We start from the raw sequence: 17536 nt of genomic DNA, 5'->3' as shown, positions 1-17536 counted from the left end.
GCAGGAATGTGCTGGGAGCAATTTAGCGTGCTTTGGCAAAACCACTTATCAAATCAGCTGATTCCCAAACCAGCTGTTAAAAACACCTCCAAGCAATCTCCACATCAAGCAGTTATAATTTCACAGCTTGCCACCAAGTTTCTCACCCGTTGTAGGAGATTTAGAAATAGGCTTAACGTAATAGAGACCAAACACAACAGTAAAGCAGTGTAGACACAGAGGAACTGCAATGTTGGCTGCTCAGCAGACTGCCTCTAGTACATCACCTCCAACCTGCTTGAGGTTCTTTGTTTTACTGTGATTTTGGGTAATTAAACTTCAAGGTCATGACTGTATTAATTACCAGAGCCAATTGCAAGACTGTTAGGAACTTGGAATTGGCTTTGGCTAACGCACTACATGTGGCAGGGATTGTTCTTGATTGCCATGACTTTGTGGGCTTTGTTTTCAGTCAAGGAGCACCAGGAGGCCCTCTGTCAAACAGCAACAGACTGTGGGGATAGGAAAGAAAAGATGGAGGTGACCCCAAATACTGTTTCCTGGGGGTATCATGTGCTATGCTCAGCCTGACATCTGCCAGGCACTCCATGTGCCATGCTCATCTGTGACAGCGAGGTGGTGGGTTGGCTGTCTCCCGTGGATGGCTGCGCATCCCCCGCGCTGTGTCCTCCTGTAGCAGCGAGATGGCAGATCTCCTGGCCGTGTGACTGCACTGCTCAGCTACTCACCGGCCCTGTCTTAGGCTCCCCCAGCTAGCAGGGATAGAAAAACATCCCTGGGGGATGGGACAGTAGTCCCAGCCAGTGTGGACACGAGCCCACCGGTACCACCTGGCTTCAGGAGCAGCGATCAGTGCGTGGTGCTCTTCTGTCAGAACAGGTCTAGCCCACGCCAAAGCCATGCCATTGCAACACGCTCATGTTGTGCTGCCAGTCTTCTCATGGCCTTAGGTCAGCACTCCTTAAAACTGCCAACCCTGAAATGCTTTCACATCCCTATATCTTTTCACCTATATTACTTTTACCTTCCACTGGGAAAGCTGCAGAGCAGATCTGGGCTGCAGTTCATTTTGCAACCAACAATTACAAAATGTTCCTGCACTGCTGCAAACACACAGCCAGTTGGGACACTGATTCCAGTGACCACCATTACCCTGAGCTGAGGCACAACAGGAAGAAAATACTTAAAAATCAGCAAACCACAGCTTTTCATTGAACTAAAGCAAACTGTGTGCACAGCAGTGTCGATCCCTCGGCTGCGACAGGGTTAAATAACCTCTTGCGTGTCTCACGTTGGCACTTTACAAAGTGATGCTTCAAGTGATGCTTCCGGGAGGTGGGCTCGGCCACAGGCACTGGCTGCTGTGGTGCAAGTCCCGCAGCTTGGCTTGACCCCCTTGTGCCGTGACCCTCCTTCCTCACCCTGGCTGGGATACCGGTTGAACTTGAAAAGAGGGCAAAAAGACTGATGGCCTCAGAGCTGCATGCGAGATAAGGTTGTCAATTAAGTTCATTTTAATTCCAGATATTACTCGGACTTGTTTGACCTGTTTTCTTACTTTTGGAGCTAGTTTAAATTGGCAGATCCTGTTGTGTGGGAAAATGAATGTTAAATAAAACAAAATCCTTTAGGCCTAAATTGGAACACATGGTTGGAAATTTCCAAGAAATTACATTTCCAAAATCTGTTCCGGAAGCACCAAAATGACGTAGTCAGAGCAGTTAATTTTTATTTTTATAATTTTGGATATATTGTGTTGTATACAATACAAGCTCTTGGCCTTTTTATTACATTGTTTGCTCTGATTTTTTTGGAAACAAAATATTTTTAATCATTTTTTGGAAGTAGGATTGTAAACGCACCAGTAAGTTCCCTCGAATATTTCCATTTTGTGAAATCAATATTTTCCTCTGAGAAGCATTTTCTTTGGGAAGAAAAAACACTATGGATTTGAATTCACCTCTTTCTCTTGAATTCAACCCAGTGACTTGGTCTTCAGTGACACAAGTAGAGTTCCCTGAGGGAAACGCTTGTCCCCACCCGCTCCCTGGGAACGGAAAGACAACTTTCTTCTGGGAGATGCTTTTATTTAGAGAATTCTTCCAGTATTAAGCACTTGGGGGGGCAGAGCCCTGGCTTGTGTTGGTCTTATGGTCCCACTGCACAGCCAGGACAAGGCGGCCACAGAGCGGATGAATATAGAAGAGGCGTTACTCCCCCGGTGACGTGCCACGGGTGTCCTGCAAGGCTTGCAGCAGGTTGTCATCATCCCTCCCCGTGCTCTGCCGTTCGTCTGACACTTTGTCTGTGAAATGGCATCCAGGCACTTTACCTACGGCTATGGGTGTGCGCAGCTTCTGGAAAGGATCCCTTTTAGGTGGGACTTGTGCTCTGGCTGCACACCGGTTCTGTTCAGTGGTGGGCAAAGGCTGGGGATGTGGCTGATACGTGTACCAACATCTCAACAGCTTTAAAATCCTTCATGCAGCCCTTTAGTTGTACCTTCCTTCAACACCTTTTGGCTGGACACTCTCCATGCATTCCTACAGCTACGGTACAATGCCCAGTCATGATACGAGGCTTTCGTGCAGTGCCATGATACCAAGAATGACAACCACCATGTAATTGCTACTGACAGGTTTCTCTGAAGGGCTTGGAGAGCAGCAGATCTGTCTGGCAGCAGCCATCTCATGCCCTGCTTAGCCACAGCCCCTCACACTGGGGGAAGACGTGTCATCCCCAGAGGCTTTTGCTGGATAAAGCCCTGGCTGGATGGACCCAGCACTGGTTGTGGGCCCACAGTGGGTGGGAGGCTGGACTGCAGATCTCCAGAGGTCCCAGCCAAACAGCATTTCTAGGATCCTATCGTTTATCCTCTCCTGGCCCCATTCAAAGCAAATGCAGCTTCTAAAGCCAGCCTTGATACCCACTGCTGCTTCTGTCACTCCCTGTTCGATTTGGGTACCTGCAGTGTCCCCAGTTTCCATCCAAGTGAGTTCCTCCTTCAAAAAAAAACAACCTCATTCTGTTGGAGTTTCATCATAACATCAGGTTAAACCATACTCTAAGAAGACACTTTTGAAGCTGTTATCCTGTCAACCAGTCCTGAATTTTGACCCGTCTTGTCTGTTAGATTTCATGTCTACAAAAGCAAACCAAATAAACCTCATGGCAATCCCCCAGTGTTGAGCTAAAACCAAATGCTGTAAATGGCTCATACCTGAAAGGTACTGGGCCACTGAGCTTCTCCTAAGGGTGTGCTAATGAACATTTGCCCTTGCAATGAGTTCCCAGTAGCTAAGTTAGACATATAAAAAGTAATTGTGTGTTTCTTTCTTTCCTTTTTGCTGGTTGCATTATTCAGCACAATGAGGTATGTTTTTAGTGACATCAACTACTCTGAAATTGTCATCAGACCAACGAAATCCACAGGTGGTTACTGAGCCGAGCTCACTGTTGCTATTAAGGCCAAGAATGACCAACGCTATAGAAAGCAGCTATCACAAAGACACAATAACTCATCAGACCATGAGGCTACCACAACAAGAAGCTGAGCTACTACCCTCAGAACTGGTGATTTCATTTTCAGACTATGCATACTGAAGAGATCCCATCAGACTTGCCACATTACTGAGTGACACATGCATCCTTCTCCTTTCTAGCCCAATTTCCCCTCTGGTCACAGAAAGCTATGAGAGCTTTCCATTGGAAAGGAGACAAGTTGTGTAGCCAACTGTTGCACTAAACAAAGAAAGAAAAAACACCCATAACTACGCAAGGGCATAGAGGTAGGAAAAAAAGAAAAACTATTACTTATGAGAAGTTTATTTAGAGGACAGTAGATGCATCCTTCTGAAGCACAGTCAGGAATTTAGGGGAAAAACTTATCATGTGTGGTAAGCACTTCATGGTACATGGGGAGCTCCTCTGTGGCATGTGGCTGGGCAAACCAGCAGCATCACAGTGGGCTGTTGCTCTGCTCTCCTTTACAGCAGCCCAGGGGTGTGGGCGGTGTTGGGGCTCATGACGATGCAGCCCCGTAGTGTGACCCCAAGCTGCAGGTCTGGCTCAGTACATGGCCACGTGTGCAGGTGCCCTGCTGCCCAGCAAGACTCTCTAAGGATCGTGTGGTGTGCTGTGCCCTCCCAAAAAGCGTACGAGAGAAGGTGCTGATGTAAGTGTTCACTTCAACACACCCCCCACTATGGTGTAACCACTGCATGCTGAGCAAGGCTGGACCATCTTTAAAAGCCTTTTTCCAAGCTGCCACTTGCGGTCTAACACGATCAGCTCTTCCCCTCACCCATGTGGACCCCTCGTGTGTTCAATTCCCTCTTTTCTTCCAGCAGCCAAGGGGGCCAAGTGCCCGGGGCTTTCCTGGGTCACAGGGATCCCAGGACCAAGAGCAGGCGATGAGGTATGGCTTACATCCTACTACTTTCTGAGCCCCGCAGGAAGTTTAAGAAATACTTATGATCACACCAGGCCCGCTTCATGAAGTCCCATTTTCTGCACACAAGTAAAAATTACTAAAACACAGGCACAGGTATTTTTTTCTCTTGTGGAGCTGAAGTAAATGCACCATCCAAACCAGGAGAGCTGACAAGTTGGGGCCTCAGTCAGTCCATTTGAATTTCAATTGTCCATGTCACCAGGCTCCAGTTTCTTTGCAGGGCTTGGAGCTACTCTTATATTTGCAGAAGGTGACTGCAGCTTTACGGGTCAGATCCTTGGTTTATTTTGGTAAGAATGAGCCCAGGAGTCCGTTTTTACCAAGTACCACTCACTGCTCATTCACTGCTCAGAACAGAAACCAGAGGAAGGCACAACTTTCATGTTCTTGCTTGCAACAGATTTTTTTGCCAGGAAAAACATTTTTACACTTTTTTTTTTTTTGGTGTGTTTTAATGGTTGCTATTTCTACATTATGTATACATGATATTATTTCCTATGGGAAGGATTTAATATTTTTAATTCCAATAATAACTTTAGTAACAGTTGCCATTTTCTGCCAATGTTTCTGCATTTTGGGATAGAACCAAATTATATGTTCTAAATTACTCATTCCAGTTTCTCTAGGAAAGCTTTTAAGAAGTTATTTCATACCTCAAAAACTACAGAGAAAAGAACAGAATTTTCTTATGTTTATGAGACCGGTTTTCCATCCACTTCCAGGCCATCGCCTGCTTCCTGCATACTTAACCTCATTCTTCCAATTCCATTTGAAAGTCAAATGATCCTCTCCCCCATTTAGCCTTCCTGTTATTCAAGCTACCTGGTTAGAACTTCTGCTGCTAGTTCTTCTGCATCCATCCAACTAGGAATAAATTGTTTATCAAGAATTGCTGCTCATTCTTGGCGAATGTGGCTGCACTGAAGAGCACAGGAACCAAAGGCTGCAGAGATTCTTTCCATTCCTTTGCCACTGGCACCACTGCGTTACAAAGTTTCCATTTTGGAAAACAGCAATTACTTACATTCATTTTGGCAATTATTTACACTTTTGTACTCACGGTAAGCAGTGTCATTGCACACACCTTGACTTTGCTGAAACCCAGGAGTGAAATTCCTGTCCCACCAAGATCAGAAGCAGGTTCGACCTTGACTTTGTGAACTTAGGATTACATCTCAAATGTCAACTGTGGCCTTCACCAAGGGCACAACTTCAGAATTAATAGACTCCTTATACTTTCGGTCAGGAATCTGAGGGGTCTTTTGCTGCCTTTTTTCTTTTTTTTTTTTAAAGGAGGAGGGTTTTTTATATGAACACTGAATTGATGTAACCCCTTGTAAGAAGATACTAGATGCTTTTTGCAGGCAGTTCAGCAGAACTGAAAATGCTTAGAGCCAGTCCCAGTACATGGCATATTGCTTACTTGCCCAAATTTAATAAAATATTCTCCAAGTTTCTGTTTACCCCTGAAACGCTTGTGAAGAACATGAGCCTCCTAGAGACAGTGCCTCAGAAGCTCAAAGGATTCTTCAAATCAGTTCTTCTCTATGAAGGAATGGGAGTTGGCTTCTGTTGCCTGCAGCACAGATTGTAAATGAGTAATATAATAATTGTGGAAGCACCTGCTTCCTTCTGGGCTGGTTTCTCTTGTTTTGCTCAGCTGCAAAGATTCGGTATTTGCCGGTTCATTACTTACATTTTAGAAACCTGTCAGATGCAACAGCCAGAGGGGCAAGGACACTTGTGGTCGCCCCTGCAGAGCCACTTCTGCAGAGAAAGAAAGTGCCCGTGTTGAATTTTATTGCCCCTCCTGACCTGGTCACACCAAAGCAAGTTTTACCTGGGAATCCTGCCCCTTGTTCTCAAGGACAATGAGGATAGGAGAGATAGTCGCAAGGTACCTGGAGATCCCACATCAAATGCTGCCGGAGAGGAAAGATCTGCATCTCATGTTTGTAGCTCAAACCCACCACTAACATTACAAAAACAAACCCATTAAAAGTTCCGCTTTAAAATAGGCAGAAATGATCCTTTTCAAGAAAACGTAACGCATTTTAGATTTTGATTCAGATTTTTAATAAATTGTGCCAGTAGAAGCTTTCAAAGGCAATGATATATCAATAAATAACAGTTAAATTGAGTTCCTGAGAAAGAACCTACCACATGAAAGAATGTCAGATAGATGTAAATAACAAAAAGAGGCATTACTATATAAAAAAGCAGTAATACTGAATCTTACATGAACTGTCACAACACAAGCACTGCATACCTCAGAACATTCCTTTCATACAAATGTAAACAAATACACAATCATTTTTGTTTAGTTTAGGCTGATGAATTTATATGTTGTTGCTTAGATATCTAAACAATGGATAGGATATGCTAAAACATTAAGGAATAATACGTGGAATAATATATGGAAAAAAATAATAAAGCTCCAGATTTAAAAATAAAATAAAGCAAAAACACATTAAAGGAGTGTTTTCCTCAAATGTTATTACGTCAATCACTTTAAATAAGACTGTTACACTAATCTGAATTAAAGATTTCATTTGTGTGTGTTTACTTATTTAGTTATATATATGTAAATATGTATGGCTTTATTACCTTTAGTATTCTGATATCACCTTGAATAATTCTCACTTATACATACAAGAAAAATGCGTATTTTAACATAGTTAAGAATTGATATTTCAAAGTCCGCCTATAATCTGACAGAAACGAAGGACTATTGTGCTCCATCACAGCAACGCTTTTACCTATAGACGACAGGAGAGAACCACCTATGAACAATGCCAACATTTTCAGATGTCAGTGCCTCAGGCGTTAGGACCCTAAGTGGGTACGCAGCCGGTCCGGTGCAGGGATCTGACGTGTGCCCCCAGGCTCCTCAGGCGTCAGCCTGGTGGCGCCCCGGGACTGGCCGCTGTGAGAGGAGCGCGGCGGCGAGGCGTGCTGCTTTGGAGACGCTGAGCTACACCCGTCAGTACCGGTGCTCTGCCTTGCTGCTAGCACTGAACGGTGGCCACCCTGCCGTGTGCTACGTGAATAAGCCCAACCCAGATGTGGCCACAAAGGGGCTGTGTAACCATGGCCTGGCTATTGATCCTCTGCGGGGAGACGTGTGTGCCGATGACACGTCTGTACTGACACGATCTGTTACATCAGACCACAAAATCGCTACTCGGGTACAACCTTGCAATCTGCTTCACAAAATTAATATTGGATACAATCACAAGAAGAAACCATCCACACAATACATTATCAACACGCAGTTTAAAACGGTCTAATTTTAGACCCTTAGTAAAAATGGATCCACAGGACCTGCCTGTGAATGGCAAGAAAAGGCTGTTTCAATTAGAAAAACAGTGCTCATGCAACATTCTTCACACACTAGACAAGGAAATCACACCCAAATTGTCACTTGCTCACACTTTCTATTACACTCCGATAAGCAGAAGGAAATAAAGCAGCTTTAAGGTTATGTCACAATTTTGAAATGTGGAAAACACATACAATAAACAAAAATTATGGTGCGGATACAATGGCATCAATAAATTTAGAATATTAGAGAGCAGTTTTCGTTTTCATCTTTCTTCTCCTTTTTTTTTTTTTTCTCCTTTTTCTCCCTTTTTTTTTTTTTTTTTTTTTTTTTTTGTCTTTCTTACATTATTGCACAGAGACTTTTCATCACATGTTCTTCAGCTTTATGCATCTTCCTAAATGTGAAATAAGTGCTATGGATAAAATAAAAATGTAGAAAAGAAGAACAGCAGCATGATTTGTCAAAGTTAATCCCTATAATTTAGTAGGAAAAAACCCCTGCTATAAACAAAATATAAGTGCTCTTTATTCATTTAAAAAATAACGCTGACAGTTGCAGAAGTCTGTAAATGTTAATCTGAGTAGGGGATGCTGACCTCAAATAAAAATAGGCCTAGATACGATAGACTGCTGGCCTTGCAGGTTTTGGTGAAGACCAGGATTTCAAGTGTAATTATCAACAAAGTTATTTACAGTAAAACTGACCTGAACTTTCAAGACTGACATTTTTAGGACCTGGCCCTGCAAGCCTCTGACTCTCCAGAAGGCCTCCAGCCTCACCTGAAGTTACATCTGAACAAGCACTGCAGGATCAGCTCCTAAAGGATCAGTTAAAGGCCCTACTGGGTTTGAGATTAGTCTTACCTGGAGTCCTCTATACAATAATTTACACATATACAGGCTGACAAGCTCCAGTCTGATCCACCATGCCTTTGTCTTCTACATTAGATTTCTCAGCCTGGCCAACTTCCATTCCAGAAGGTTTGGGATACCTGAACGGATACCCGTTGTCATCGAAGAACCTTCGGAAAGTAAACTCGTAAAAAGCATGTTCTGTGTGTTTGCTGTTGGAAGAGGCCAGTGGATCCCACGTCCTGGTGCTGTCACCGCTGGCATCGTTCCAAGGACCTTCTTCTTCAACTGGATCAAAATTTGAAGTGTCCATTGGATGGCTGATCTTTGGAACATAAGGAGCTGGCTGCCTACGGATATCGGTAGAGAAGTCCATAGAGTGAAAGAAAGAATGGGCCTTAATATCATCTGCTCCATTTCTTCCAAGTCTGTCCTCAGCAGCACAGCAGAGTTTTGTGATGAGATCAGTTGCCTCAGGGCTTAGCTTGATCTGTGAGGGAATGTGCAGCGTGCTTTCCCAATTTATCACCTGGAGGTAAGAAAGGTGTTAAACAACTTCTGATCTTGGAAACAGAATCCTTCCAGTTGTCAGCATGAACTCTACAGAAGTATGCACACAACTAGTCAGCTCACAGTCTGACTGGTTTAGAGGTTCAAGAACCCAATGATTAGATTGCATCAGCTGTTAATAATTACTTTAATGAATCAAGAAACATTGTTGGATAGTAGATAAAAGGAGCAAGTCCATTATTTAAAAAGGCAAATTCCTCCCTGAATGCTCCTGTAGTCACTTTTGAGAACATGTTCCCTTCACACATGACTTCATGGAATGACTTCCAGGAATTACTTAATTTTGTCTCCAAAATGTAAACTAGGAAAAGTGGTCATGAGATACATCTTTCTAATAAAAAACTACTCACTGCTTGACTTTGGAACGCTTACATTGCCAACTGCAATTATCGCTGGCATACCAGCTTACTCAAATCTGACAGGCACTCTAAGAAACTCAGATGGATGAATTCGTGCTTAAGAAATCAGAACCTTGCTAAGAAGACTCACAAAACTAGTAACTATATATGCAGTGGGACAAGTCAGTTCCAGTCTGATATTCAGGATCTTCACTGGCTGGGAAAGGATTTGTGCCTGCATAGAACTGTTTATGACCAGGCTTCAGTAATCACTCTCCTTTTTCTAGCAAAACATAAGGGGGTAGGTCTGTGCATGGAGAAGGGAAAAGGTTCAAGTTTTGCTATCACAGATTGGAATTTTGCTTCAACTTACCTTCAGTTGAGTTTCTGTGGGTGTGGGAGCCAGAAAAGGAGGCTGTCCTACTAACATCTCAAAGAGGATCACACCAACACTCCACCAGTCACAGAGCTGAGTGTATCCTGAAAGGCAAGTCAAAAGGTTGTCCTCCAACAAGCAAGGAGTATGTGCATAGAGCTAGTTGAAATTAAGTATCAAAACATACAGCACAGATTTCTGTGTTTTCTCAAACAATTTGTGACCTAAAAATAGAGAACTCTAAATCCACCTTCCTCATAAAGTTGCTTCTGCTTGCTCACCTAAATTCTACTGCTGTCATCTAATCCTGTTATCTAGGAACCTTTCCGAATAAATTTAATTTCAACAAAAGTGAATGCTGAAATCATGTAATTAGAAAGAATGATGGGGGTTTTTCGTGCCCTGTCCCCCAACTACACCACCACAGAGCACAAACTGGACCTCAAAGAATAACAAAAAAGTTTAGCAGCTGATGTCCCCCTAGGTTCAGTGGAAGTGTCACCATGAATGTGAAAAGCTGCTGAAAGACATATCCTGGCCATAGAGATAGAAAAAAGCCACAGATTACTTTTTGAGCAAGTTCCAAGCAGAGGAACAATTCCCATCACTTAATGGCTGTAACAAGACAACTAAGGTGTATGTTTGAAATCTCTAAAAAGGAATGGAAGATTTAAACACTGATTTCAATGGGTATTAACGTCATTAGATGATGTAGGGGCCATTCTCTCAACTTGAGAAAGATCAGCCTTAGGATCTGGCTTGCAGACAACTTGGAACATCTAATCTCCTTACTACAGTGACCATCTCTGTTCTGCACGGACAGCAACAAAGCACTATCTAAATTCCTGCAGCTGAGCTTTTGAATGCAGGGTGTCCAGTGTAAACTGTGCAAGACTTTTTGTTGGGTTTCCCCAAGATTACTTGCTAGCAGTCATAGACATACTCCCCAAGTACAAAAATACCACTGCCAGCATGATCTGACATACTTATTAGCAGTCTCATTTAAAGGCCTCACAGTGTAGACACACATAGACACATGAAGTATGACCACTATCAATGTCAGCAATGTGATGCTAAACACATTTGCATCACATGGAGCATGTAGAGAAATCTGTTCTCCTTAATCTGAGCAAAGTGTTCGTGGCCTTCAGAATGACTGTCTTCCAAGCTTATCTAAGGCAAAGCAAACAAGCAAGCAAACAAACAAATACAGCTCATCTACCTTTACGAAGCAGGACCTCAGGAGCAATATAATTAGGGGTTCCAACTAAGGAGTGGGCTAGACATCTCTGATGCTGCTTCTTAGCTCTTTGTTCCAATGTCTTCAGTCTATCTCCACATCTACAATTGGACACATCATCCCAAAGATCACTGGGCTCCATGCTGTCCTGTCTGATGTGGCTCCCTTTCAAAAGGGAGAGAAAGTTTATATTCACAGTCATGAAACACAACACACAAAGAGAAAAGTATTTAGCTAGATCTAGTTGTGCCATCTTCTACTCTCTCTGAAGAACAGCATTTAAACTTTAAAACCAAGGCATTTCCTTCTGCCCTCCTCTTCACAACTGGTTTTCCATAACCAGCAGAATGTCTCTGTCTCAGTGCAAGGAAGCATGCTCTCATGTGGGAGATGCAGAACAATGGAGTATACTTAGGTTAGCTATACCAATTGTTCATGACCTTTTTGCCAACAGTCACCAATAGTCCTCAAGGGCACACACAGGAGGTGTGTGGACTACTTTAAAACTGTGATTAAGTTATTTCACCATCAAAATGGACCCTCCAAAGAAGTTTAAACTGAAAAACTGCTGCTACTGCAGCGGCCAGCCACATTACTGATCAGGATTTGAATGGAACTAGAAACAAAGGACTGGAAACAAACTACTAAACGAGTCAGAGAGAGACAGACACATCATAGTCTCATTGACTGTTTGTCAGTGTACACACCACATCTGTTTTCTGAGCTGGCACTTCTGCCAGGAGGTACATGATATTTGTGAAGTTTTATTTTGGAACAAGCATCATAAATGAAGTCTAAGAACATTACCTTTCTGGTAGTATTTTGAATTGTGAGTCCACCTGAACCCAGTACACAGCCCAAAGTCAGTCAGTTTGATGTGCCCATCGAGGTCTATCAGAATGTTGTCAGGTTTGATGTCTCGATGTATAAATCCCATTTTGTGCACGCTCTCTATAGCCAAAGTGAGCTCCGCAATGTAAAATCGAGCCAGACGCTCCGGAAAGACCTCCATCCGAATCAGCAGGCTCATCATATCTCCACCAGGGATGTAGTCCATCACAAAGTACAAGTTGTCTTTATCTTGGAAGGAATAATAGAGTTTAACCACCCATTCATTGTCTGCCTCAGCAAGGATGTCCCTCTCCGCTTTGACATGAGCCACCTGGTTCCTGTTCAGCACGTCCTTCTTGCGCAGAGTCTTCATGGCGTAAAGGGCGTGGGTGTCCACTTTGCAGGCCAGGCATACTTCTCCAAATGCACCAATACCCAGAGTCTTGATTTTCACAAACATAGACTTGTCCATTTTGGCCCTCTTAAGTCTGTTGTAGTTGGACTCCTTCTGGTAGAGAATCTTCCTCATCTGCTCCTGTTCTGCTTCACAAAGGCCAGCCTTTACAAAGAGAAGCAAACCACAACAGCTAGTACTGTTGCATTCATGGTGAGAGAACAATAAACAAGCATTTTCAAAACACATTTCTCATAAAAGTTAACCAAGAACTAGAGAAGATTTATTCATGAGAGATACACTCTCTTGTCTGCCTGTTGAGGCATTTCTGAAACAGCAGCAAATTCACCGTGGCCTAACTTGTTGCCCGCAGGTGCCGTGCCTGAGATGGGTCTGCCCTTCCCACCTGGCCGAGCAAAGAGGCACGGGGCAACACAGTCAGAGAGGAGGCCGTGACCTGACAACCCGCATCATGGGGTTTGGTTTACGCCTTTCCGATGTGCACTCTGCCACCGCCCTCCACTCTGTGTGTGTGCCCTGCAGTACAACTCAACTGAAACCAAAACATAAACCTAGGTGCAGCAGTCCCCTTTGTTCATGAATGGTTCTCCAGGGCAACTCACATGAACAGTTCCCAGATTGAGTGCTGTCTGACTGTTGGGTTTTGTGTCACAGTTCAGAATTTGGTTTTGACCTACACATTCTCAAGTGCTTTGGGAACCTTCTTCTTCAGAAACTTTCTCTGCCATATACAGCCTCCACTCTCAAGGTCTGCAGGTCTCCTGAATATCTGTCCTATAAACTTCTCCCTTTTCCCTCCCAAAATATGTGCACATAATCCTCAAGTCTGGCCTCTTCTCAGCCAGTGCAGCCCAGACCGGTGTCATTTTCCCGCTAAATGTATTATTTCCCCTCTGTACCAAACTGTAAATGACCTGGCTTTTCTACCTCCTGTCCCCAGAGACCCTACAAGTAACAGCAAGTAACATCATGGTTGCAGGAAAAGACCTCCTGAAAAAGGGGGAAGCAGCATTATACAGCCAGGCTTTCTCCACCCTTCAAGTGGGCAGAGCCTGCACAATGCCAACTCTACCCACTTTGGTGCCTGTCCCTCTCCTGAGGTGGCCTCCGACAGCATAAGCCCCTGAGCTCATACTCAGGATCCTCTGACAACTCACCCTCTACAGCACCCTCCTTTTTTTCTGCATATCCCATTTCCAAAAACCTGAATTAATTGGCATGACCTGAACCACTCTGCGAGGAAGATTAGTGCCTGGTGAGAAGAGGCGATGGGGAGGAGGTTGGAGGGAGTTGAAGGTGACTGATTAGCAGGCTAGAGACCCAGCATACACCCACACTGCTCTTAAGACTGATTTAATTTCACACCTGTTCTAGGTCTTTAAAGATTAATGTGGGCAGCCAGACTATGTAGTATAAAAATGAAATTTGTGTGAAAAAAGAATGGAGCAGGTCTGCAGAAACCTGAAGAACAGGTGGGACGAATTTTCAGACTGAAGGCAAGAGCCAAATCAAATCAAGTGATACTATTTTCAAAATGTAAGTACATCAGTCCATAATAAAGGAAGTGTTTATTGTTTTAAAATACTTAGTGTGCTGTGTTCTTGGTTAATTCTAGAATAATGCAATATTCAAATAGCCAAAACCTCCTGAGTGCATTATTCCAGCCAGCCATGAGGTTGCTAGGAAAAGGAGTTGTTTTTGTTTATAGCTGAATTAGCTCTGAGATACAAACTGAGAGAAAGCTGAAGAGTCAGAAGAGAAGAACTAATGTAACTAGCTGTTGTTTTACTTCTCTAGAGAGATTTCCTCTTTCAAGCTCAGGAAAATATTCACTAAATCCAAGCAATGCAACATAATCTGTACTTGCAGTGAGGATACACTATTAACTGTCACTAAAATGCTGACCTTTCAAGAGATTTTAGAAGCGTATTCATTTAATTTTAACCTCAACAAACAAATGGCTGAGTTTTCTGGAGCAATGTGAGCATCAAATTAACTAGCTCTGGAAACTGACTATGCTAGGGAAGACCAAGTAGTTAATTACTATCCATTATGCATTAATAATAGCTTTCTTTAGAGTTTATCCTTAAATACGAAAGTAGATGGGTCATATTCTAGTCATGCCTAGGAAAAAAACATCTTTCATATTTTAAAATTAAAAAAAAAACCTGCCAGAGCAACCATCAAAACTTGGCACCTTTGTTTTATGCATCTCTATCCGTGAATCAGCTTAGGTTTGAGAACTACAATTAGGCGTGAAAGAAGCTCACTCAAAGTGCACCTCCCCAAGACCTGCTTCTAGAACAAGTTCCGGCAAAGGTCCCACATGCAGCTCAAGCTGGCCAAAACATGATTACATGCACGGTATTATTACTTACACGTGTCCAACAGACAACTTCCAGTCAAGTATTACGTATTCATCTGAAAATATGGCACAGTGACTATACTGCCAAGCTGAGCCATGGTTCTGATGAATCAGTGGCTTATCATGGAGCAGGGAGGAAAAACAGGAGCAAAGGGAAAACCTTTTCCCGAGTTTTGCAAGAGCTGCCAAAGTAGTGCCACCATTATCTCAGCCCCAGATTGGTTACGAGTTCTTGCCTAAGCAAACATAATACTTTCCTGCTGGAGGAAGGGGGGCAGGTTATTGCCTCATTTTACTTTTCTAGTATGAAGACACATTATTTCATATCTCAGGTTTTTCAAACAGCCTCCCAGACCTTCATCCACACTTCTAAATAAAGATAGTTGGGTACAGGGAGTTGCTGGACACCTACTATTTCCAGTGGAGCCCGCCACTTTAAACATTTTTACCGATTAAAACCAGTAATAATCAGTTTGACCCCATTAGCTTTTAGAATAACAAAGCAAGGATAATTACTTTAGCCATTTCTTGCTCCAGTTGTAATCTTCTGTTAATTTTCTGCTGGTAGGTCTTTATGACATTTTCTACGTGTTGCTCCATGTAGAACTTGAAGGCAAAAGGTGAGTAGCTCTTTATTCGGGATTCTCGCTTTTCTTCATCTTTGCCATTTTTTCGCACAGGCACCGGAGACGTCTGGATCTGCTTTTTGTCCTTGCCTGCTTTTTCAGCTTTAGTGCTCTTGCTGCTTTTCTCGCTCCGCTCGCTGCTCTCCTCAGCCTTACTGCACGTTGAACTGGGGACTACACGGAGGGTCTGCTCTACGCCCACGCACAAGCAATTGATATCAAACTGCTCGGAGCTACCAGGAAGTAACAAATGCTTGGGATATGGTGGTGGTGGACACCGCAGTTCCTGGTTTCCATAATCCACGTCTAGTTGATAGGGATTAGCTGCTCCAACAGGTGGCACGTGCTGCTCAATGATCTCCAGGCCATCCACAGCTGGTGCCTGTGCAGGCAACCAGCCAGGATGGGAGGGTCCCACTGCAGTCTGAGGCTCAGGTCTCATCACTCTCATGCTCTTCACTGGCTGGAGAATGTGAGCGGATGTGACTGCTGTGATCGTATTTGGAGATGTAATCGAGGGATCAGGTTTTCCAGGAGGAACCTGCCTTATCGACACAGTCACTTGTGGCTGTTGCTGGTGGCTGTTAAACGAGTTTGTTCTGCTCGGCACTGTGGCATCGGGTCTGAAGGACACATGTTGCCGTGGAGATGTTTCTATTCCTGGATTTTGTAAAGAATCTCGGCGTGACGGTGTTGCTGCCTGCCACTGCTGAACTTGAGTATTATTCATGTCATAGAGATCCATGTTTAGGCTATTTCTAGATGGAGTTAATATATTTTGTGCTGGACTGTCTGAAAAATCATTAGCAAAGGCTGGACCTCTGGGTATCACATGCATTTGATGAGAAGAAGGACTTGTCTGTTTGTGATGAGAATGTGACATGTACAGGCTTGCCGGTGCCTGCTGAAATGCATGACCAGAATTATTCTGAACAACTGCCCCTTTATTTGGGAGACTGGTGTATCCTCCCTCCTGCTGCATCTTGTTTTGGAAGGATGGACTCCGCTGAACACCATACCCCATAGTTTCCCCCTGCACCATCATGTGCTGCCTGTTGTAGTGCTGGCTGTTGGAGCCATGGGAGGCCTGCAGCTGCAAAGCTTGACTGCTGTGATTAGCTACGGGATAATTTATCACAGAAGACTCAATATTTGCAGGGTATGATTTCTGTGGATGGCTTGTTGGTGTGCTGTGAGTGCCTACTCCAGAGGGTCGCTGTACAGGAGCGTTCATAGCTGCAGACTGAGAAGTAGAGATTAAATAGTCCATGTATGGCCTTGGAACTTCAGTAAGCATATTTGCACCTTCTGCTCCAAAGCCTGTCCCTTCATAGGCTGCGTTACTGATCTGATGGTAGGACGGAAAAGATTCACTTGATCCTTCGAAGCTTGGCCTGCGGGTTACGTTGTTTGGCACAATACCCTTTCCTTTATAAAAAGAACACAGAAGAATGTTAGGAAGCAATTCAGGTGAACCAATTACTTTGCATTACTCACCCATCCATCCATCCAGACATACACAAACTTGCCCACACACTGTGTAGGGAGTGTGGGTCATAAAGGCACCTTCCAAAATCTAAATTAAGCACTTGGAACATAGGTGCCAAGTATTAATATTGATAACCAGCTATTGGCCCACGATGCTGCTCATGCCACGAATCACCAGGGAGTCCTATCAAATCATGAAAACAGAAGCACAAATTCCATAGCTATGAAATCATCAGATTACACTACAGCCTGGTTTTTAAAGCTGGATATTACCAGTCATTACTCAAGACAGGAGGAGGCTACCAAGCATGGGGTTAAGTACAGCGCCAACGGGAGAAAAAAGGCTCCTGGAAGGACTGTCAATACAACTTACAGTCAACATTACCATAAGCTACTAGGTCATCATATAGTCCACATCTTTTGTACAGTGAGCTCACTGCTCATGCTGACAATCTGTTTATACCTCTCTGTCCCATCCTTCTCAAAAATCCTTGTTTCTCTCTCCTTCATTTACAACAAAGGCATCACACAGTTTCTCCCATATTCTTTCCAATGTGTTGGACACGGAGTATCCCCTCACATTACTCATCTTCCATCTGTTTGGAAGGCAAATCTTTCAGGGTGTCAACATGTTACTCTTAGCCTGAAGGATGTGCAG

General features: G+C 43.6%; 1 protein-coding gene across 1 annotated transcript in view; it reads right to left on the bottom strand.

The window, feature by feature from the left end:
* Positions 1-8663: 8663 nt before the first annotated feature.
* Positions 8664-17536, bottom strand: part of LATS2 (large tumor suppressor kinase 2) — a 45581-nt gene continuing 36708 nt past the window's right edge. Inside the window, exons 3-7 of the mRNA XM_008942564.1 lie at positions 15281-16818; positions 11961-12543; positions 11136-11318; positions 9911-10017; positions 8664-9158 (exon numbers count right to left, since the gene is read on the bottom strand). Of these exons, the coding sequence (XP_008940812.1) occupies positions 8664-9158; positions 9911-10017; positions 11136-11318; positions 11961-12543; positions 15281-16818 (2906 nt within the window). The remainder of the gene's footprint in view (positions 9159-9910; positions 10018-11135; positions 11319-11960; positions 12544-15280; positions 16819-17536) is intronic.

Source organism: Merops nubicus, unplaced genomic scaffold, assembly GCF_000691845.1.
Source record: "Merops nubicus isolate BGI_N331 unplaced genomic scaffold, ASM69184v1 scaffold8366, whole genome shotgun sequence".
Taxonomy (NCBI): domain Eukaryota; kingdom Metazoa; phylum Chordata; class Aves; order Coraciiformes; family Meropidae; genus Merops; species Merops nubicus.
This window is presented reverse-complemented; position numbering and strand designations above follow the sequence as displayed.